The sequence below is a fragment of the Mustelus asterias genome, chromosome 22 (genome assembly GCF_964213995.1).
Source record: "Mustelus asterias chromosome 22, sMusAst1.hap1.1, whole genome shotgun sequence".
In the NCBI taxonomy this organism is placed as follows: Eukaryota; Metazoa; Chordata; class Chondrichthyes; order Carcharhiniformes; family Triakidae; genus Mustelus; species Mustelus asterias.
Genome location: NC_135822.1, coordinates 75,473,450 through 75,497,395, shown reverse-complemented (window position 1 = coordinate 75,497,395; position 23,946 = coordinate 75,473,450). Strand labels below are relative to the sequence as shown.

Genomic DNA, 23,946 nt, shown 5'->3' with positions numbered 1-23,946 from the left:
ATAGATTATAGTAATTTTCTAATCTTGATATTAGACTAAGTGGCCTTTAGTATCCTGTTTTCTCTAGCTCTTTATTATGTTCCAATTCCCGAGAAGCTTCTGAATCCCAGGAATTCTGTAAGATGAAAATCAGTGTATTTCTGCCGCCACCCCTAACAGCTTCAGTGCGTAGGCTGCGAGATCCAGGGGATTTGGTGGCTTTAGCCCCATTGATTTCTTCACTGATAAAATTCACATGGTTTTAAAGGGAAATCATGTCTGAATCTATTGAAGATTTTGAGGATGCGGCTCACAGGGTTGGTAGTGAACCAGTGAATGTGATGCATTTGTATTTTCAAAAGGCATCTATCTTTTGTATTTCTTGCTAGTTTGTTCTCAGGGGATAGATACTTGTTGAGATTCCAGTGCAGCTCCTTGTCCTCACTGTGGAACCTGGGCAATGAATAAAAAAGGAACATGGGGACGTACGGTGGGACTCTTTATGTCTGGTGCTGCTTTTGGTTACTGTGAAGCCCTGTTAGGAACTTTGGAAATCCTCAGCACACAGAGCTATGGTAAGCAATTCCTCGATAGCAGAACAAGTGGAGGAAGATGTGCCATCTGGAATATCTCAATGTCTATTCTGGTGGATAGAGGCTGCACCAATTAAGTTAAAGTTTTTTTATTAGTGTCACAAGTACGCTTACATTAACACTGGAATGTAGTTACGGTGAAAATCCCCTAGTTGCCACACTCCAGTGGGTAACACTGAGGGATAATTTAGCATGGCCAATGCACCTAACCTGCACGTCTTTCGGACTGTGGGAGGAAACTGGAGCACCCAGAGGAAACCCATGCAGACACGGGGAGAACGTGCAAACTCCAGGGAAGAAAGTGTATTTGAGTCGGTTGGTACGTGATCTCAGACTTTTGTATCTTTTTCCTGCTGGAAGAAGGTGGAAGAGAGAATGTCCGGGGGTGCGTGGGGTCCTTAATTATGCTGGCTGCTTTGCCAAGGCAGCAGGAAGGCAGCGGGAAGGCTTTTGTATCTTTTTCCCGCCGGAAGAAGGTGGAAGAGAGGATGTCCGGGGTGCATGGGGTGCTTGTTTATGCTGGCTGCTTTCATATCACAATCATTTCAGCCATGATTTTATTGAATACAGAGTAGGCTCGAAGGGACAAGTGCCAGGCATGCTCCTTCTCCTGATTCACATGTGTTGAAGATCACCACTGGTACATCATGATGGAGCAGGTGACGGACAATAACAAATTTTGGAGCAGAAGATTCCAGAGTGCCTCACAATTTACAGAGCCGAAGGCCTTTGTCAACTCAAGGAACACGGTGTAAAGAGGTTCATGTCTTTGCAGCATTTTTCTTGTAGCTGGCAAGCTTTCCTTGTAAGATAACCCACTATCCCAGGAATCAGTGGAGTGAACCTTCTCGGAATGCGTCTAATGCATTTATATTCTTTCTTCAATAAGGAGACTAAAACATAGTATTCCAGGTGTGATCTCACCACTACCCTGCACAGCTGCAGTAATGTGGAGATGCCGGCGTTGGACTGGGATAAGCACAGTAAGAAGACTGTGCTTACCCCAGTCCAACGCTGGCAGCTGCTGTAAAACATCCCTACTTTTATACTCCATTCCCCAATAAATAAGAACTTTCCAATTGCCTTTCTAATCACTTGCTGTACCTGCATACTAACTTTCTGTGAATCCATGTACTAGGACACCCAGATCCCTCTGCACCCCAGAGTTCTGCAATCTAGAACATAGAACAGTACAGCACAGAACAGGCCCTTCGGCCCATGATGTTGTGCCGAGCTTTGTCTGAAACCCAGATCAAGCTATTTCCTCCCTATCATCCCGAAGTACTCCATGTGCCTATCCAATAGCTTCTTAAATGTTCCTAAAGTTTCTGACTCCACTATCCCTGCAGGCAGTCCATTCCACACCCCAACCACTCTCTGAGTAAAAAACCTACCTCGGACATCCTTCCTATATCTCCCACCATGAACCCTATAGTTATGCCCCTAGCTACCGCTCCATTCACCCGAGGAAATAGTCTTTGAACGTTCACTCTATCTATCCCCCTCATCATCTTATAAACCTCTATCAAGTCTCCTCTCAACCTCCTCTGCTCCAAAGAGAAAAGCCCAAGTTCCCTCAACCTTTCCTCATAAGACCTACCCTCCAAACCAGGCAGCATCCTGGTAAATCTCCTCTGCACTCTTTCCAGTGTCTCCACATCCTTCTTGTAGTGAGGTGACCAGAACTGCACACAATATTCCAAATGTGGTCTCACCAAGGTCCTGTACAGTTGCAGCATATCCCCACGGCTCTTAAACTCAAATCCCCTGTTAATGAACGCCAACACACTATAGGCCTTCTTCACGGCTCTATCCACTTGAGTGGCAACCTTCAGAGATCTATGGATATGAACCCCAAGATCTCTCTGTTCCTCCACATTCTTCAGAACCCTACCTTTGACCCTGTAATCCACATTTAAATTTGTCCTACCAAAATGAATCACCTCGCATTTGTCAGGGTTAAACTCCATTTGCCATTTTTCAGCCCAGCTTTGCATCCTATCTATGTCTCTTTGCAGCCTACAACAGCCCTCCACCACATCCACTACTCCACCAATCTTGGTGTCATCAGCAAATTTACTGATCCACCCTTCAGCCCCCTCCTCCAAGTCATTTATAAAAATTACAAATAGCAGAGGACCAAGCACTGATCCCTGTGGCACTCCGCTGGTAACCGGTTTCCAGTCCGAAAATTTTCCATCCACCACCACTCTCTGTCTTCTGTTAGATAGCCAGTTACCTATCCAATTGGCCAAACTTCCCTCTATCCCACACATCCTTACTTTCTTCATAAGCCGACCGTGGGGGACTTTATCAAACGCCTTACTAAAATCCATGTATATGACATCAACTGCACTACCTTCATCTACACACTTAGTTACCTCCTCAAAAAATTCTATCAAATTTGTGAGGAAAGACTTGCCCTTCACAAATCCGTGCTGACTAACCCGGATTAAGCTGCATCTTTCTAAATGGTCGTAAATCCTATCCCTAAGGACCTTTTCCATCAACTTACCGACCACCGAAGTAAGACTAACCGGCCTATAATTACCAGGGTCATTTCTATTCCCTTTCTTAAACAGAGGAACCACATTCGCCATTCTCCAGTCCTCTGGCACCACCCCCGTGGACAGTGAGGACGCAAAGAGCAATGCCAAAGGCTCTGCTATCTCATCCCTTGCCTCCCAAAGAATCCTAGGATATATTTCATCAGGCCCAGGGGACTTATCAACTTTCAGTTTATTCAAAATTGCTAGTACATCTTCCCTCCGAACATCTACTTCCTCCAGCCTATCAGCCTGTGACACCATCTCTTCCTCAAAAACATGGCCCCTCTCCTTGGTGAACACCGAAGAAAAGTATTCATTCATCACCTCTCCATTTCAACATTATGTTGCCTTTCTTCTTCTTGTCCAAGTGGATAAATTTGCATTTTCCCACATCATACTCCATATGCCAAGTTTTTGTCCACTCATTGAACCTATCTATGTCCCTTTGCAGATCCTTCGCTCCTCTTCAAAACTTACTTTCCTTCTTTGCTTTGTGTCAACAGCAAATTTAGCAAATCTACAACAGATCCATTTGGAGGTGAAGACAGGAGTAAACCAAGGTTGTGTCCAACTCTTTATCTTGACCTCCTAGCCATACTCTGTCTTGACATGAGACAAGATCCCTGCTGGAATGCAACTTATTTATGGAATGGATGGTAAATGATTCGTTCTAAGATAACTTCAATCAAAAACCAAGAACAGCCAGACCTCAGTCATTGAGCTCCGATAATGCTGCAGTAAGTATTCAGTTGGTGTGAGCTTGTGGCGCAACGGGAGCGTGTCTGGTTCCAAATCAGAAGGTTGCACGTTCAAATTACGTCAAGCTGACGGAGCATTCCTTAATTGGTCTTTCGATTTCACAAAAAGAAGTATTCAGTTGAAAATGTATCTCCGGAGAATCGTTGATGCAGTTACTGAGGTATCTGAGAAGATGGGACTTACACTGAACATTCAGGAGACCAAAGTCCTCAATGAGCAAGCCCCATATATACATGTCCACAGCCCCATTAAGTAGGATTCATATTGAGTGTCTGAAAAATGTGCAACACCTGCAGAAAGAAATAGTGAAGACAGCCTGAAATCTGTTGGTGCAGCCTTTGGTCACCCAAGTAAATGAGGTTCTGAAGATCGTGACTTCAAATTTGAAACCAAGCTCATAGTTTACCATGCAATTGTGATCATTTCCTTACTGTATAGGACTGAAACATGGACAACATATAGGAGGCACCTCAGAGCACTCTCATACCAGCAACACTGCCTGTGCAAGACAAACTCAGTAAGAAGTCTCACAACACCAGGTTAAAGGCCAACAGGTTTATTTGGTAGCACAAACCACAAGCTTTCGGAGCGCTGCTCCTTCATCAGGTGAGTGGGAGTTCTGTTCACAAACAGAGCATATAAAGACACAAACTCAATTTACAAAATAATGGTTGGAATGCGAGTCTTTGCAGGGAATCAAATCTGAAAGGTACAGACAATGTGAGTGGAGAGAGGGTTAAGCACAGGTTAAAGAAATGTGTATTGTCTCTGGGCAGGACAGTTAGTGAGATTTTGCAAGCCCAGGCAAGCTGTGGGGGTTACTGATAATGTGACATGAACCCAAGATCCCAGTTCAGGCCGTCCTCATGTGTGCGGAACTTGGCTATCAGTCTCTGCTCAGCGACTCTGCGCTGTCGTGTGTCGTGAAGGCCGCATTGGAGAACACTTACCCGAAGATCAGAGGCCGAATGCCCGTGACCGCTGAAGTGCTCCCCGACAGGAAGATAACACTCCTGCCTGGTGATTGTCGAGCGATGTTCATTCATCCGTTGTCGTAGCGTCTGCATAGTCTCCCCAATGTACCATGCCTCGGGACATCCTTTCTTGCAGCGTATCAGGTAGACAACGTTGACCGAGTTGCAAGAGTATGTACCGTGTACCTGGTGGATGGTGTTCTCACGTGAGATGATGGCATCCGTGTCGATGATCCGGCACGTCTTGCAGAGGTTGCTGTGGCAGTGTTGTGTGGTGTCGTGGTCACTGTTCTCCTGAAGGCTGGGTAGTTTGCTGTGGACAATGGTCTGTTTGAGGTTGTGCAGTTATTTGAAGGCAAGCAGTGGAGGTGTGGGGATGGCCTTGGCGAGATGTTCGTCTTCATCAATGACATGTTGAAGGCTCCGGAGGAGATGCCGTAGCTTCTCCGCTCCGGGGAAGTACTGGACAACGAAGGGTACTCTGTCCGCCGTGTCCCGTGTTTGTCTTCTGAGGAGGTCGGTGCGGTTTTTCGCTGTGGCGCGTCGGAACTGTCGATCGATGAGTCGAGCGCCATATCCTGTTCTCTTGAGGGCATCTTTCAGCGTCTGGAGGTGTCTGTTGCGATCCTCCTCATCCGAGCAGATCCTGTGTATATGGAGGGCTTGTCCGTAGGGGATGGCTTCTTTAACGTGTTTAGGGTGGAAGCTGGAGAAGTGGAGCATCGTGAGGTTATCCATGGGCTTGCGGTACAGTGAGGTGCTGAGGTGACCGTCCTTGATGGAGACGCGTGAGTCCAAGAATGCAACTGATTCCAGAGAGTAGTCCATGGTGAGTCTGATGGTGGGATGGAACTTGTTGATGTCATCATATAGTTGTTTCAGTGATTGCTCACCATGAGTCCAAAGGAAGAAAATGTCATCGATGTATCTAGTGTATAGCATTGGTTGAAGGTCCTGTGTGGTGAAGAGGTCTTGTTCGAACCTGTGCATGAAGATGTTGGCATATTGAGGTGTGAATTTGGTCCCCATGGCTGTTCCGTGTGTCTGGATGAAGAACTGGTTGTTGAAGGTGAAGACATTGTGGTCCAGGATGAAGCGGATGAGTTGTAAAATTGCATCTGGAGACTGGCAGTTGTCGGCGTTGAGCACTGAGGCAGTTGCAGCAATGCCATTGTCGTGGGGGATACTGGTGTAGAGTGCCGAGACATCCATTGTGACGAGGAGTGCTCCTGGTTCAACTGCTCCATGTGTGCTGAGTTTCTGTAGGAAGTCTGTAGTGTCGCGACAAAAGCTGGGGGTTCAATGGGTTTCAGGATGCCCTCGATGTAGCCGGAGAGGTTCTCGCACAGGGTCCCATTGCCCGATACGATGGGGCGGCCAGGTGTATTTGCCTTGTGTATCTTTTGGGAGGCAGTAGAGATCTCCAACGCGGGGAGTACGTGGGATGAGAGCACGGAGGGTGCTCTGAAGCTCCGGATCAAAAGTCTTGATCAGTCTGTTGAGTTGATGTGTGTGTTCTTTGGTTGGATCTGTGGGTAACTGTCTGTAGTGTTCCTCGCTGTTCAGTTGTTGGTACACTTCTTTGCAGTAATCCGTTCTGTTCAGTATGACGATGGCCCCTCCTTTGTCTGCTGGTTTGATGACAATGTTGCGGTTGGTCTTGAGAGCGTGGATGGCGTTACGTTGTGCTTGGGTGATGTTCAGGGCTGTCTTGTGAATGCGGCTGATGAACCTGGCATTGACACACCTCCTGACGGCTTGGGCATACATGTCAAGCCAAGGGCAGCGGCCTTCCGGAGGAGTCCAATTCGACTCTTTCCTCTTCAGTTGCTGCACCGCGGATCTCTCTGTTGGCTGTTCCGGTTCATTGGCTGTCTCATTGTGTTCGCTGTTGGCCTCTTGGGGTTTGTGGAAGAACTCCCGCAGCCTCATTCGCCTGATGAATTCCTCTGTGTCCGCTGCGAGACTGATGGGGTCTATTTTGGTGGTGGGGCAGAAATTGAGGCCTCGGCTGAGAACTTCGATTTCATCTGGTTGAAGGGTGTAGTCCGACAAGCTGACAATGGGCTTCCCTGCAGTGGTACTGTTTTCTACTGTGGTACCGGGGGAGGCTTGGTTGCTGCTGGTGGTGATGCCGAGTTTCTCAAGTTTTCTGTTCTTGGTGTGCATGTAGATGGCGTAGTTCCTTTGTCTCGTCGGCTTGGCAGTTGGTCTGCATCCTGAGCGCAAGTTGAGAATATGGACTCTATCTTGGTTTCCAGGATGCGGCGTTTGCTGTAGAGCTGGTGTATGAGGTGGTTGAGGAGGGTGAGAGAGGTGCGACGGCAAAGTTTCTCAGCGTAGTCTGTGTTATAGGTTGACCTGAGTGGGTTCGTGATCTGTAGTCCTTTCGGTATCTTATCTGCTTTCTTGCATCTTTGTAGAAACTTGATGTCTGTGTCGATATGCGCAATCTTCTTAGAGATCCTCTCCACTTTGAGCCGGCTGTTTGCGGTGTCGATAGTAGCCATGATGTGGAGATGTCGGCGTTGGATTGGGGTAAACACAGTAAGAAGTCTCACAACACCAGGTTAAAGTCCAACAGGTTTATTTGGTAGCAACAGCCACTAGCTTTCGGAGCGCTGCTCCTTCATCAGGTGAGTGGGAGTTCTGTTCACAAACAGGGCATATAAAGACACCGACTCAATTTACAAAATAATGGTTGGAATGTGAGTCTTTACAGGTAATCCAAGTCTTAAAGGTACAGACAATGTGAGTGGAGAGAGGGTTAAGCACAGGTTAAAGAGATGTGTATTGTCTCCAGATAGGACAGTTAGTGAGATTTTGCAAGCCCAGGCAAGTCGTGGGGGTTACAGATAGTGTGACATGAACCCAAAATCCCGGTTGAGGCCGTCCTCATGTGTGCGGAACTTGGCTATCAGTCTCTGCTCAGCGACTCTGCGCTGTCGTGTGTCGTGAAGGCCGCCTTGGAGAACGCTTACCCGAAGATCAGAGGCCGAATGCCCGTGACCGCTGAAGTGTTCCCCAACAGGAAGAGAATACTCTTGCCTGGTGATTGTCGAGCGGTGTTCATTCATCGTTGTCGTAGCGTCTGCATGGTCTCCCCAATGTACCATGCCCCGGGACATCCTTTCCTGCAGTGTATCAAGTAGACAACGTTGGCCGAGTTGCAAGAGTAGGTACCGTGTACCTGGTGGATGGTGTTCTCACGTGAGATGATGGCATCCATGTTGATGATCTGGCACGTCTTGCAGAGGTTGCTGTGGCAGGGTTGTGTGGTGTCGTGGTCACTTCTCCTGAAGGCTGGGTAGTTTGCTACGGACAATGGTCTGTTTGAGGTTGTGCGGTTGTTTGAAGGCAAGAAGTGGGGTTGTGGGGATGGCCTTGGCGAGATGTTCGTCTTCATCAATGACATGTTGAAGACTCCGGCGAACATGTCGTAGCTTCTCTGCTCCAGGGAAGTACTGGACGACGAAGGGTACTCTGTCCACCGTGTCCTGTGTTTGTCTTCTGAGGAGGTCGGTGCGGTTTTTCACTGTGGCGCATCAGAACTGTCGATCGATGAGTCGAGCGCCATATCCTGTTCTTATGAGGGCATCTTTCAAGGAAGGTCACCTCAGCACTTCACTGTACCGCAAGCCCATGGATAACCTCACGATGCTCCCCCAATGGCCCTCCAGCTGTGTCTATATCTAAAGTAAAGTAAAGTATATTTATTAGTCACAAGTAAGGCTTACATTAACACTGCAATGAAGTTACTGTGAAATTCCCCTCGTTGCCACAGTCCGGCGCCTGTTTGGGTCAACGGGCCAATGCACCTAACCAGCATGTCTTTCAGAATGTGGGAGGAAACCGGAGCACCTGGAGGAAACCCACGCAGACACAGGGAGAATGTGCAAACTCCACACAGACAGTGACCCAAGCCGGGAATCGAACCCGGGTCCCTGGCGCTGTGAAGGAGTAGTGCTAACCACTGTGTCACTGTGCCACCCGTGTACAGGCTTGTACAGAATGGGCACCAGATAACTACCACCTATTCTTATGAACAGAATGTGACTGGTGTCTCTTTGACAGGTAATGATGGTGTTCTTACTCAGCTTTGGTTCCCTCTTCATCTACTTTGCAACATCAGTTGAGTAAGTATTAACTTCAAGACAGGAGCTGAGATAGTGCTGTTGATACAGTGCCCATGTTGAGAGGATATTCAACTAATTTAACCGACACACACACACACACACATTCTCACACAAACACACCCACTCTCACACGCTCACACTCACTCACATACACATACATATACACACACATATACAGACACAAACTCTCGGGGGGGTGGCGGGGTGGAGTGTGACAAAATCTAATGAACCGAATTTGCTGTCCTCTTTCTACAGGAGCAATGAAAGCACCCGAGTGGTTTTACACACTCTACAAACGGTCGATCTGTGCTTTAATGCCTTCTTTTTATTTTACTTTGGACTCCGAGTAAGTCTTACTTTTGTGTTGAAGTTTGAGTGTAAATTTATATTATTTCATTGCACATCTGCCTCTGACGAGAAAGACTCGCATTTCTTTCACCTCGTGCCTCTCTCAGCCTCAAGACATCCCGAACCCTTGAGAGCAGTTGTTACAATGCTGGCGTCCAACCCCAAGTTGTATCAGGAAGCTAGACTAGATCCCAACAATCTTTCTATTTTGGCATAAATGTGAAGAAAGGATACTTCCTTCCGGGAATTAGTCTATTGCCAAATTAAGGATCTTTTACAGTAAAACAAACTTTATTTAATAACACAGTTTAACTCTAACCAATAAAGCAGCTTAACCATTAACAGTTGAACAATATTAAAAATTGAAAGGAAGCAACTTTACTTTCTTGCTTATGACTGTTTCAGTTCCCAATGAGCAACATTTCCCTTAGAGACTTAAATGCCACTTCAAATACAGTTAGCAATCATAAATATACTTGCTATAAATTGTGCTAACAGTCTTGAAGCTTTCAGAGAAAGTGAGTTTCAGAGCAGCTTGCAGACCTGTCTTCAGCAGACTCCCAGCTAAAACTGCCACTTGCAAACTGCAAAGTTCCTTTCTCTCTACGACACACCCAGTTTATAACATGATCACGTCAATCAACTTTCATCAGAAATCCCAGGGGAACCTCTTGTACAAACAAAAGTCCATTAGTTTTATCTAAGTAACAAGTTCCTAGCTGAAAATGAGTTATTAACTTGCTTTCACACCCTTGAGTTAACGGTTTTCCAGACACACCGGCTGCCGGCAGAATAAATCTGAAATTTTAAACATTCTTCTTAAACAAGAAGATAAAAACAATATATATTTTATATTAATTGCACTTGTGTCATTCCACAATAAAGACTCTTCTGAAGTGTAGTCAAAGTTGTAGTGTAGGAAGCACCTCAACAAGTTTGCACATAGCAAGATCCGACAAAGGACAATCTGCTTCAGTGCTATCTATGGAGGGATAAATATTGGCCTGTGGAATAGGGAGAACTCACCTCTTCTTTTTCAAATAATGCCATGGGATCTTTTGTGCCCAGGTAAGAGAGCAGATAGAGCTGCAGATTCATGTCTTGTCCAAAAGGCAATCTATCCGACAGCACAGCACCTCCTCAGAACTGGGTCACAAGAGTCCATTTTGATTTTTATGCTAAAGTTTGGAGTGGGACTTGACCCCACAATGTTCAAACCCAGAGGTGAGGGTGCTACCCACTGATACACAGCTGGCACACACTCCAGAGTCCCACTTCAGCGTGCATAACAATCCCACTACACATGTAGCTCAATTGTAAAATTCTCACCCTTGATTTCAAATTCCTCTGTGGCTTCACCCTCTTTAATCCTCTCCAGCTGTCGGCTGACCCGAAATCTCAGCGCTCTGCCAATTCTAGCCTCTAGTGTGTTCCTGATGGTTATTGCTCAGCTGTGTCCAGTCCCTGTGATAAGGTGTAGGTGGGCTGGCCATCAATCTCCATTCCTTCTCCTAATTGTTATTGAGTGATCCCTGGCTGGGACCAGGGTCTGAAGATTATCTGCTTCTTCTATTTATTCAACAGTTCATCGCAGCCGAAGACAAACTTCAATTCTGGTATGAACTCAACTCCATTGTAGACTTCTTCACCATCCCTCCAGTTATTGTTGCACTCTACTTTCACAAGGACTGTATTGGTGAGTGCTTACCATCTGCTAACTCTCACCTTGGGTGGTCATCACATATATTTATGCAGCCTTCTTCACATAAAAACATCTCCCAGTCATTTCCCGAAACCTCAGGATTGTGGTTCTGTTGCTGTAAACTCAGCGAGACTTTGGTGGATTAGAGTGACTTTCACCAGGCCCATGAGGTTGGCCTCTTGGAGTATGAGCTCCCTGATTGAGGTGATGACCGTCTGCCCAATCAGGGAGCCTCACCTGTGTATAAATGTGGGGAGTGTCAGATCCACCCATGCTGCAGATTCTGACTTTGTACCTGAAGCACTCTTAGGAGTGGAGATAAGTTTGTAAATAAAGGGAATCTGGTGAAGGGACACCGGCCTCTAAGGAGTTACTTCATGGATTGTTCTGGAATCTCTACCATTTTGTCCTGAGAAACCTGGGAATTCTGAAAAAGGGGTCTGGAGTGGTGAATCATATTGCTGGCACTGTCTCCATATTTTGCAACATTCCTAGTGTTTGAAATGTCTTGGCAATACCATGGCGGTAAAACGCCAAGGCTCCTTCGACAGCACTTTTAAAACCTGCAACCTCTACCACTTAGAAGAACATAGGAACACCACCACCTGCCTGTTCCCCTCCAAGCCCCACACCATCCTGACTTAGAAATAGATTGTTGTTCCTTCACTGTCGCTGAGTGAAAATCCTGGAACTCCCTCCCTAACAGCACTGTGGGTGTAACTACACCGCACAGATTTCAGCGAATCAAGAAGGCAGCTCACCACTACCTTCTCAAGAGCAATTAAGGATGGGCAATAAATGTTGGTCTCATCAGCGATGCCCCCATCCCATGAAATAATTTTGATAAAGATTCTATCCAGGTTGTGATCCATCTAATTTGGTGTAGAATCTCACCCAAGCAGATCACCCCAGGATCTCACCCAACCAGATCACATCAAGATCCCATCAAATCAGATCATCCAGGATTCTAACCAAGCAGATCAACCCAGGATCCCACCAGGCCAGATTCAGCCAGGTGCCACCCAAGTTGCTTTAAGCTGGCTGGCACCTGAACCTTTTATGGCAGCCATGTTTGTAGACGTCAGGGTGATTGCTTTTGTTTTTGCTTCTAGGTTTGAGGTTCATGAGGTCTCTCCGCCTGCTGCAATTGCCTGAAATACTGCAATATTTAAGGATTCTGAAGAGAACGTATGTTACCCTGTGACTGGTCAAATAGATAATATCAACTTTGTCAAATGATGCCAGCCACAGAAGTGCCAGAGGATATCAAATGCTGAACACATGTACATTCTGAAAAGCACTCAGTTTGTCTTTGCAGCCCTTTGTCATGCTGGTCCAAGAGGGCTGACTGACTGCTCAATGCAGATCTGCACATGTTAAATCTCTGCTTCCAGGGGCTAGAATACAAGGTGAAGGAGCAGACCACCTCTGGAGTTCTGCAGTATGGGCACCACCCCTCAGGAAGGATATAGAGCTGGAGGGGGTGCAGTGCAGATTTACCAGAACAAGGCTATGGGCTAAGTGCTGGTAAATGGGATTAGGTGGGAGATCACGTGTTTCACACGTGTCATAGATCCCTACAGTACAAAAAGAGGCCATTCGGCCCATTGTGTCGGCACCTATTCCCCCAACCCCACGCATTTAACCTGCTATTCCCCTGACACTTGGGTCATTTCAGCAGGGCCAATCTACCTAACCCGCACATCTTTGGAGTGTGGGAGGGAACCGGAGCACCCGGAGGAAACCCACGCAGACATGGGGAGAACGTACAAACTCCTCACAGACAGTGATCCAAGCTGGGAATCGAGTGCTAACCGCTGTACTGTCCTGTGTCGGTGTGGACTGGATGGGCCAAATGGCCTCTTCTGCACTGTATGATTCTATGATTGGGAATGATATGGAATGAAGTCTGGTTGTATAGCCGAGGCTGGTATTCCTGTGGTAAAGGATGGTCTGTTTGTGGTGTTTAACACATGTGAAGGAATCATTAAGAAGCAGGTTGGGCCGGTTTCTTCCAGTGAATGTGGGCACACATTCTTAAAAGTAAAACTACGCCATTCGGGAAGAAAGCAAGGAAGCATTTCTTTACACAAATAATCTCTCATCCCCCAAGAGGCTACAAGTCAATTGGAGTTTGCAAGACTAAGATTGATAGATGTTTACTGGATGAGGGTCGTAAGCAAAGTGGGTAAAAGAAGCTCGGCTACAGGTCAGACATGTGTTTAACTTTAAAAGACAGCACCACTGACTGCACAGCAATCTCTCTCAACCAAGGTTAGAATGGGGTTTAAACCTATGACCTTCAGACCCTGAGGAGAGAAAGCTATTCAATAAATCAATCCAACTTCTGTTGAAGTTTTCAATCTTGGGCTTTCAGGAGGAGAAAGGGCAACATCTGACAGAGAAAGTGGACAGAAATAACGTCATGTTTTTGTTGCTCATCATTCTAACTTATTTTTAAATCTTTAATTTACAGTACAAAGATCAAATTGGCAAGTTTGCTGTCTGTGTTTTTGGGCACATGGTTCACAGCAGCAGGTTTCATACACACGGTGAGTCCAGAGTCTGGTTCTTCACTGCCTCCAGCAAAGGTACATCCAATCATTGTAACAAGACTTTCGTGTACTCCAGCTTTTTTGGAACAAGGCTTCACCTTATTAACAGCACCAAAGACATCTTGGGTTTCAATAGTTTTTGTGGTTCATTACAATCTCAGCCAAAGAAGGCAAGATTAGGAAGCTGCTATCAAAAAACTCTGCAAAAAGAATAGGTTGGGGAGGAGGAGAAAAAGGTGGAAAAGTTTAATTCGGGAATTCGAGAGCAGAGTGCCCAGGCTGCCAGGCATGAGGCCATGGGGAACTGAGTTTTTGAAAATAAGACCTAAGACCATAAGACAAGGGAGCAGAATTAGGCCACTCGGCCCGTCGAGTCTGCTCCGCCATTCAATCATGGCTGATATTTTTCTCCTCCCCATTCTCCTGCCTTTTCCCCATAACCCCTGATCCCCTTATTAATCAAGAACCTATCTATCTCTGTCTTAAAGACACTCAATGACCTGGCCTCCACAGCCTTCTGCGGCAAAGAGTTCCACAGATTCACCACTCTCTGGCTGACGAAATTCCTCCTCCTCTCTGTTTTAAAGGATTGTCCTTTAGCCTCAGGTTGTGCCCTCTAGTTCTAGGTTTTCCTACTAGTGGAAACATCCTCTCCACGTCCACTCTATCCAGGCCTCGCAGTATCCTGCAAGTTTCAATAAGATCCCCCCCTCATCCTTCTAAACTCCAACGAGTACAGAAGAACATAAGAACTAGGAGCGGGAGTCGGCCATCTGGCCCCTCGAGCCTGCTCCGCCATTCAATAAGATCATGGCTGATCTTTTCGTGGACTCAGCTCCACTTACCCGCCCGCTCACCATAACCCTTAATTCCTTTACTGTTCAAAAATTAATCTATCCTTGCCTTAAAAACATTCAATGAGGTAGCCTCAACACTAGTCATGTTGCAGCTTTATAGAACCTTAGTTAGGCCGCACTTGGAATATAGTGTTCAATTCTGGTCGCCACACTGCCAGAAGGATGTGGAGGCTTTGGAGAGGGTACAGAAAAGATTTACCAGGATGTTGCCTGATATGGAGGGCATTAGCTATGAGGAGAGGTTGGAGAAACTTGGTTTGTTCTCACTGGAGCGATGGAGTTTGAGGGGAGACCTGATAGAAGTCTACAAGATTATGAGAGGCATGGACAGAGTGGATAGTCAGAAGCTTTTTCCCAGGGTGGAAGAGTCAATTACTAGGGGGCATAGGTTTAAGGTGCGAGGGGCAAGGTTTAAAGGAGATGTGGTCTATATGGACTTCAGCAAGGCGTTCGATAAGGTCCCCCATGCAAGACTTCTTGAGAAAGTGAGAGGGCATGGGATCCAAGGGGCTGTTGCCTTGTGGATCCAGAACTGGCTTGCCTGCAGAAGGCAGAGAGTGGCTGTGGAGGGGTCTTTCTCTGCATGGAGGTCAGTGACCAGTGGAGTGCCCCAGGGATCTGTTCTGGGACCCTTGCTGTTTGTCATTTTCATAAATGACCTGGATGAGGAAGTGGAGGGATGGGTTGGTAAGTTTGCTGACGACACCAAGGTAGGTGGTGTTGTGGATAGTTTGGAGGGATGTCAGAAGTTGCAGCGAGACATAGATAGAATGCAAGACTGGGCGGAGAAGTGGCAGATGGACTTCAACCCGGATCAGTGTGTGGTGATCCATTTTGGCAGATCCAATGGGATGAAGCAGCAGTATAATATGAAGGGTACCATTCTTAGCAGTGTAGAGGATCAGAAGGACCTTGGGGTCCGGGTCCATAGGACTCTTAAATCGGCCTCGCAAGTGGAGGATGCGGTCAAGAAGGCGTACGGCGTACTGGCCTTCATTAATCGAGGGATTGAGTTTAGGAGTCGGGAGATAATGCTGCAGCTTTATAGGACCCTGGTTAGACCCCACTTGGAGTACTGCGCGCAGTTCTGGTCACCTCATTACAGGAAAGATGTTGAAGCCATTGAAAGGGTGCAGAGGAGATTTACAAGGATGTTGCCTGGATTGGGGGGCATGCCTTATGAGGATAGGTTGAGGGAGCTTGGTCTCTTCTCCCTGGAGAGACGAAGGATGAGAGGTGACCTGATAGAGGTTTACAAGATGTTGAGAGGTCTGGATAGGGTAGACTCTCAGAGGCTATTTCCAAGGGCTGAAATGGTTGCTACGAGAGGACACAGGTTTAAGGTGCTGGGGGGTAGGTACAGAGGAGATGTCAGGGGTAAGTTTTTCACTCAGAGGGTGGTGGGTGAGTGGAATCGGCTGACGTCGGTGGTGGTGGAGGCAAACTCGTTGGGGTCTTTTAAGAGACTTCTGGATGAGTACGTGGGATTTAATGGGATTGAGGGCTATAGATAGGCCTAGAGGTGGGGATGTGATCGGCGCAACTTGTGGGCCGAAGGGCCTGTTTGTGCTGTGGCTTTCTATGTTCTATGTTCTATGTACAAGGCAGATTTTTTACACAGAGAGTGGTGGGTGCCTGGAACTCGTTCCCGGGGGAGATAGTGGAAGCGGATACGGTAGTGACTTTTAAGGGGCATCTTGACAAGTACATGAATAGGATGGGAATAGAGGGATATGGTCCCCAGAAGGGTAGGGGGTTTTAGTTAAGTCGGGCAGCATGGTCGGTGCAGGTTTGGAGGGCCGAAGGGCCTGTTCCTGTGCTGTAATTTTCTTTGTTCTTTGTTCAACTGCTTCACTGCAGGGAATTCCACAGATTCACAACCTTTTGTGTGAAGAGGTTCCTCCTCAACTCTGTCATAAATCTGCTCCCCCTTATTTTGAGGCTATGCCCCCTTGTTCTAGTTTCACCCGCCAGTGGAAAAAACTTCCCTGCTTCTATTTTATCTATTCCCTTCATAATCTTATATGTTTCTATAAGATCTCCCCTCATTCTTTTGAATTCCAATGAGTATAGCCCCAGTCTACTCAGTCTCTCCCCATAAGCCAACCCTCTCAACTCCGGAATCAACCTAGTGAATCTCCTCTGCACCCCCTCCAGTGCCAGTGTATCCTTTCTCAAGTAAGGAGACCAAACTGTAAACAGTACTCCAGGTGTGGCCTCACCAGCACCTTATACAGCTGCAACATAACCTCGCTGTTTTTAAACTCCATCCCTCCAGCAATGAAGGACAAAATTCCATTTGCCTTCTGAATTACCTGCTGCCCCTGCAAACCAACTCCTTGAGATTCCTGCACAAGGACACCCAAGTCCCTCTGCACAGCAGCATGCTGCAATTTTTTACCATTTAAATAATCATCCATTTTGCTATTATTGCTACCAAAATGGATGACCTCACATTTACCAACATTGTACTCCATCCGCCAGACCCTCACCCACTCACTTAGATTATCTACATCCCTTTGCAGACTTTCAGCATCCTCTGCACACTTTGCTCTGCATCCCACCTTCGTGTCATCTGCGAATTTTGACACACTACACTTGGTCCCCAACTCCAAATCATCTATGTAAATCGTAAACAATTGTGGTCCTAACACTGATCCCTGAGGCACACCACTAGTCACTGATCGCCAACCAGAAAATCACCCATTTACCCCCACTCTTTGCTTTCTGTTAGTTAACCAATCCTCTATCCACGCTAATACATTACCCATAACACCGTGCACCTTTATCTTATGTAGCAGTCTTTGGAGCGGCACCTTGTCAAATGCCTTCTGGAAATCCAGATACACCACATCCACAGGTTCCCCATTGTCCACTGCACATGTAATGTTCTCAAAGAATTCCACCAAATTAGTCAAACATGACCTGCCCTTCATGAACCCATGCTGCATCTTCCCAATGGGACAATTTATATCCAGATGTCTCGCTATTTCTTCCTTGATGATAGATTCAAGCATTTTCCCTGCTGCAGAAGTTAAGCTAACCGGCCTATAGTTACCCGCCTTTTGTCTACCTCCTTTTTTAAACAGAGGCGTCACATTTGCTGTTTTCCAATCTGCGGGAACCACCCCAGAGTCCAGCAAATTTTGGTAAATTACCACTAGTGCATTTGCTATTTCTCCCGTCATCTCTTTTAGTACCCTGGGATGCATTCCATCAGGACCAGGAGACTTGTCTACCTTTAGCCCCATTAACTTGCCCAAAACTCCCTCTTTCGTGATAATGATAGTTTCTGGGTCCTCACCTGCCATAGCCTTCCTGTCACCAATATTTGGCATGTTATTTGTGTCTTCCACTGTGAAGACCGACACAAAATACCTGTTCAATGCCTCAGCCATTTTCTCATTTCTAGTTATTACATCCCCCTTCTCATCTTCTAAAGGACCAATGTTCACTTTCACCACTCTTTTTCGTTTTATATATTTGTAGAAACTTTTGCTATCTGTTTTTATATTCTGAGCTAGTTTACTCCATCTTACTTTTCTTTATAGCTTTTTTCGTGGCTTTCTGTTAACCTTTAAAGATTTCCCAATCCTCTAGGTTCCCACTAATCTTTGGCACTTTGTATGCATTTTCTTTCAATTTGATACCCTCATTTATTTCCTTAGATATCCATGGCTGATTATCTCTTTTTCTACAGTCCTTTCTTCCTTACAGTCCCAGAGTCCTCAACCGTTCCTCATGCGACAAGCTCTTCATTCCAGGGATCATTCTTGTGAACCTCCTCTGGACCCTTTCCAAGGCCAGCACATCCTTCCTTACATGTGGGGCCCAAAACTGCTCACGATACTCCAAATGGGGTCTGACCAGAGCCTTATACAGCCTCAGAAGTACACCCCTGCTCTTGTATTCTAGCCCTCTCGACATGAATGCTAACATTGCATTTGCCTTCCTAACTGCCAACTGAACCTGCACGTTAACCTTAAGAGAATCTTGAACAATGACTTCCAAGTCCCTTTGTGCTTCTGATTTCCTAAGCATTTTCCCATTTAGAAAATAGTCTATGCCTCCATTCCTCCTTCCAAAGTGCAGAACCTCACACTTTTCCACATTGTATTCCATCTGCCACTTCTTTGCCCACTCTCCTAACCTGTCCAGGTCCTTTTGCAGCGCCCCTGCTTCCTCAATACTACCTGTCCCTCTACATATCTTTGTAACATCTGCAAACTTAGCAACAGTGCCTTCAGTTCCTTTCTCCAAATCGTTAATGTCAGAGTGTTTTGGGTGGGTTGGTGGGTGGGATGGGTTATAAGACTGAAGCGAGGCCATGAATGATCGGAGGTGGAGATGCCAGTGTTGGACTGGGGTCAGCACCAGGAAGAAGTTTCACACTATCAGGTTAACTTCACCTGATGAAAGGAGCAGCGCTCCGAAAGCTTGTGATTCCAAATAAAGCTGTTGGACTTTAACCTGGTGTTTGTGAGATTTCAGAGGAATGATTTGAACACAAGGCACTGGGGAAGCAGAGGCCAGTGAAATGGTGTGATGAACGAGTGAGACTTGGTATGTGGCGTATGATTTTGTCAGCACTGGAAAATGTTCAAGCACTTGCAATCTGTTTAGTAGATTTGTGCTACTCAGGAAGACCTTAGGTTTGACTTGACACTCTCCAGATAGTTTGCAAAGTCCATGTCCTGGCCCTGTACCATCCAAACTAGCTGCTTGGGCTGGGGAGCTGAGGGTCGTTAATATGGGTATGGTGTGCTGGCCTTCGCCAATCGAGGGATTGAGTTTAGGAGTCGGGAGATAATGATGCAGCTTTATAAGACCCTCGTCAGACTTGGAGTACTGTGCTCAGTTCTGCTCGCCTCATTACAGGAAGGATGTAGAAATTATTGAAAGGGTACAGAGAAGATTTACAAGGATGTTGCCTGGATTGGGTGGCATGCCTTATGAGGATAGGTTGAGGGAGCTCGGTCTTTTCTCCTTGGAGAGACGAAGGATGAGAGGTGACCTGATAGAGGTGTATAAGATGTTGAGAGGTATAGATCGAGTGGATTCTCAGAGGCTTTTTCCCAGGGCTGAAATGGCTGCTACGAGAGGACACAGGTTTAAGGTGCTGGGGAGTAGGTACAGGGAAGATGTTAGGGGTAAGTTTTTCACTCAGAAGGTGGTGGGTGAGTGGAATCGGCTGCCATCAATGGTGGTGGAGGCAAACTCGATAGGGTATTTTAAGAGACTTCTGGATGAGTACATGGGACTTAATAGGATGGAGGGTTATAGGTAAGCCTATATATAGGCCTAGGTAGGTAGGGACATGACCGGCGCAACTTGTGGGCCGAAGGGCCTGTTTGTGCTGTAGTTTTTCTATGTTCTATGAGAAGAGTGAGGAAGGATAAAAAAATTAAAAGATCTGAAAATATTATAAACAATTTTAGTTGCTTCCAGGATTGCAAATTTGCTGAAATATTTCTGTTGTGGTAAACTGGTCAGAGTTCAGTGAAGAAACTCCTTGCGTGACTGTCACATTCTCTGTTTTAAGATCGAAAATTCAGGAGATCCCTGGTTGGATCACCCCAATGAACAGACATTGACCTATTGGCAATGTGTCTATCTACTCATGGTAACCATGTCAACTGTTGGGTATGGTGACTTAACAGCCAAGACCACCGTTGGCCAGGTCTTCATGGTATTCTTCATCATTATGGGTTTGGTGAGTTTATCATTTTATTTTATTCTGTCGATGTTTTATAGGCTAGACTGTCTTCTTCCCTTCTGCCTCCAATGAGCATTCTTTGAATCCAGCACTAATTAATGGGTCCACAGTTACCTTCCTGCCCGAGGGAGCAATTGTGGCTCAGGTTGGCACCATACTGTTGTTCACTCTCAGCCTCCTCACCCCCCTCCCCCTCTCTGATTGCCACGCGTCCCAATCCTGTCTGCAGCACCCCCTCTCCCCTCCCGAGCATTGCTGCTCCTTCCTCCCAGTCTGCAGTCAGTTAACATGTGAAGCGCCACCTTTCCAAACCTAGGCAAGACAATCTTGTCCACGTTGAGGCTTCACTTAGACTGATGGCCAGAAGGGGTCAGCTTTGGCAGGATGGAAACCGAAGGAATGTCCAGGAGTCAGTTAAACACAAGGGCCTTAATAAAGGCTCGCACATTCCTCTTATTGGGTAGCACAGCTGCCATTTTGCATATAGCAATGTGGCTATGAAGATGTTGCATCCTATAACTTTGTGAGATATGATTGGGAAAGGTTAATCAATGCATATTTCTGCTGCATATGTTCTATGGAAGAGAGATCCAGATCTAACAATCTGCTTGCCCATTGGGCACCATGTGAAAACCATGCAGCCTGCTAAGGTGCCAATACAGTGGGCACACATTACCAACCGGATCAGGAAATCATTTTTAAATGTTTAATTCATTGCTGTAGGACTGAAATGGGAAACACTTTTATTCCAAAGCAATGTTACATTCAGGCGCATTGGAAATGGAGTTTACAATACTGGAGAAGAAGGTTGGACTGAACATGTGAATGACTGCTGGAGTGTTAGATTTGGATAAGATAGCTGGACTCAGCAGAAACATTTAACGGTCAGAGGAATGTATGCCTTTGTGGGTCCCGTACTCCTTCCGAGATGCATTATGGATTTTCAGATGCCCCACCGCTTCACTTGTCTGGGTACTAATCTCACCCAGTACACTGCAGCACTGAGGTCAAGAACTTTACTCAATATGCAGCTCCTCATTTAGAGAATGCGGGACAATCCTCTCACCCACTCCCCCACTCGATCCAGCAGGTTTAGGGTGGGGATAAGAATCACAATCCTCTCACCCTCTCCCCCATTCGGTCCAGCAGGTTTAGGGGGATTAGAATCACAATCTCCCACCCTCTCCCCCATTCGGTCCAGCAGGTTTAGGGGGATTAGAATCACAATCACCCACCCACTCCCCCATTCGATCCAGCTGGATTAGGGAGATTATAATCACAATCCTCCCACCCACTCCCCCATTCGATCCAGCAGGTTTAGGGGGACTGGAATCACAATCCTCTCACCCACACCCCCATTCGATCGAGCAGGTTTAGGGGGATTAGAATCACAATCCTCTCCCCCACTCCCCCATTCGATCCAGCAGGTTTAGAGTGGGGATTAGAATCACAATCCTCTCCCCCACTCCCCCATTCGATCCAGCAGGTTTAGGGGGATTAGAATCACAATCCTCTCACCCTCTCCCCCATTCGATCCAGCAGGTTTAGATGAGTGAGTATAATTACAATCACAAACCTGTGTTCCTTTCTGCCTCTGGCCGTCCATTCTCCTGCTCTCCTTGTCCAGCCAACTGCACCCCGCTCCCCTCCCCTAGTTGCTGATTAGCTGCTTGCTCTGACCCACATACCAATCTCAACCATGCCCAATGTCTGCATTTCCCCATGGGAGAAACGTCCTCAGCCTCAGAGTGATGAGAATGTGGAACCGGTGACTGCATGGCGTGGCTGCGATGGGCACTGATGCATTTCAGAGGAAGCTAGATCAATATCTCCGGAAGAATGGTAGAAAATCTCAGCAGGTCTGACAGCATCTGTGGAGAGAGAAACAGAGGCAACGTTTCGAGTCAGGGTTACAACACTGAATACAATGAAAAGTATATTCAGCTCTGACAAAGGGTCACCCAGGCTCGAAACATTGGCTCTATTCTCTCTCCACAGACACTGTCAGACCCGCTGAGATTTTCCAGCATTTTCTGTTTTTGTTTCAGATTCCAGCATCTGCAGTCATTTGCTTTTATTAAAGGTACTTATTTGGCAGTAGAATGCTTTGGCCAAATTCATTCTCTGGTCATTGCTTCTGGTTTATAAATCGCAAAGTGCTGGAAATGTTTGCCAGTTTTGAAGTGGGAGAATGTTAACATATGAAACCTTGCTAACTCTGACAGGCCTTGTTTGCGAGTCATGTCCCCGAGATTATTGAAATTATCGGCAGCCATCGTAAATATATTGGGAAATACAGACGGCTCACGGGGAAAAAGTGAGTATTTTCCATCGCTTCCTTCAGTTACTTTCCCACTGATTAATTCTTTCCTGATTAATAATTGCCTGATGTCTGTGTCATCGAGCTCAGGATGGACCAAACATGGCGAAATATGATGGGATTGGTTTCACACATGGGTGTCACGCACGCAAAAGTCTGGATCAAACTTCCACCTGATTGGCTGGGATTTTGTACTCCTGATACAAAAGTCTGAGGTCACGTACCAACTGACTCAAGAACAGCTTCTTCCCTGCTGTCATCGGACCTTTGAATGGGCCTACCTCGCATTAAGTTGATCTTTCTCTACACCCTAGCTATGACTGTAACACTACATTCTGCACTCTCGTTTCCTTCTCTATGAACGGTATGCTTTGTCTGTATAGCACGCAAGAAACAATACTTTTCACTGTGTGCCAATGCATGTGACAATAATAAATCAAATCAAAACAAAGCCAATGAAAATCAGCAGTGTGAAAGGGCAGAGGTTGCCATTGGAAGGTCACAGGAGGTCAGTAGCACTTGTTCAACGTTGTTAAATAATTAGCATTGAGCCATTGGAGTGAGAGGAGACCAAGTTTCCTCATCATCTTGCTCAGGGTCTGGCTTTTCTAACCTCCATCCCAACTATCTCCAGCTGGACAGCTGGAAGCCTCGATTCAGGCTGGGGTAAACTCAGCACAGCCAGTAGAATGAGGCAACTGATTTTGGGGTTGTTTCCAGGAGCCCTGGCTTCCCTCGGTCCGGAACATCCACTCACACACCGTTTGGTGGATGGATGGGAAACACAACAGAGGATGAAGGAATTGGGAGAGGAGGGGTCGAGAAAAATGGATGGAAGGCAAGGCCGAGTTTTCACTCAGGGCCCCGACCAGCCACCCCCCCTAAATCATGGGCTGTTGGCACCAATTGCAAGTGAACACAGGGACCATTCTCCACCAACACTTGCTTTTCTCTGTGAAGAATCCTCGGGTCCTCTCTCGCACAGCCAGTGACCATTGTGTCCATTCCCGTTCTTTCAACCTCCAGTCAACTGATTTTGAGTTTTCCAAACTGCTTCACATCGAGTCTCCGAGGTTAACAGAGGGGAAGACTTACCACCCCCGTGCCATATTCCCGATTCTTTATTTCTTACTTTAACATGTGCAGTAATCGCTAAGCCAGACAATGGCCTCCGCAGTGGCTAAATCGATCCCTCTGAGCCGTCTGTTGAGGGAGCAGTCTTCACTTACCTGAGTTATTGAATGGGGTGCATCACAGCTGCTATCCGGGTTCCCTGCAAGGTCACACTTATGCCAATCTGCCGCACAAAGACCTTGGCCAATGCGGAAATGGTTGAGGACTGCCCAGTGTTGCTGTGGCAGGTTGAAGCCAGATGGATAGGCTGTGGATCTAGAATGAGAAGTGGTTTTCGGAGGCATGTTGGTTCTGCTCTTGCTGCCGTAGGGCCTCTGCTGTTAT

At 46.6% G+C, this 23,946-nt stretch overlaps 1 protein-coding gene across 1 annotated transcript in view; it reads left to right on the top strand.

Moving 5' to 3' along the window:
* The first annotated feature begins 4,004 nt into the window (after nucleotides 1-4,004).
* Nucleotides 4,005-23,946, top strand: part of LOC144509731 (calcium-activated potassium channel subunit alpha-1-like) — a 156,329-nt gene continuing 136,387 nt past the window's right edge. The window contains exons 1-7 of the mRNA XM_078238510.1: nucleotides 4,005-4,132; nucleotides 9,246-9,336; nucleotides 10,923-11,034; nucleotides 12,153-12,228; nucleotides 13,517-13,592; nucleotides 19,995-20,165; nucleotides 22,394-22,485. Coding sequence (XP_078094636.1) covers nucleotides 4,005-4,132; nucleotides 9,246-9,336; nucleotides 10,923-11,034; nucleotides 12,153-12,228; nucleotides 13,517-13,592; nucleotides 19,995-20,165; nucleotides 22,394-22,485 — 746 coding nt within the window. The remainder of the gene's footprint in view (nucleotides 4,133-9,245; nucleotides 9,337-10,922; nucleotides 11,035-12,152; nucleotides 12,229-13,516; nucleotides 13,593-19,994; nucleotides 20,166-22,393; nucleotides 22,486-23,946) is intronic.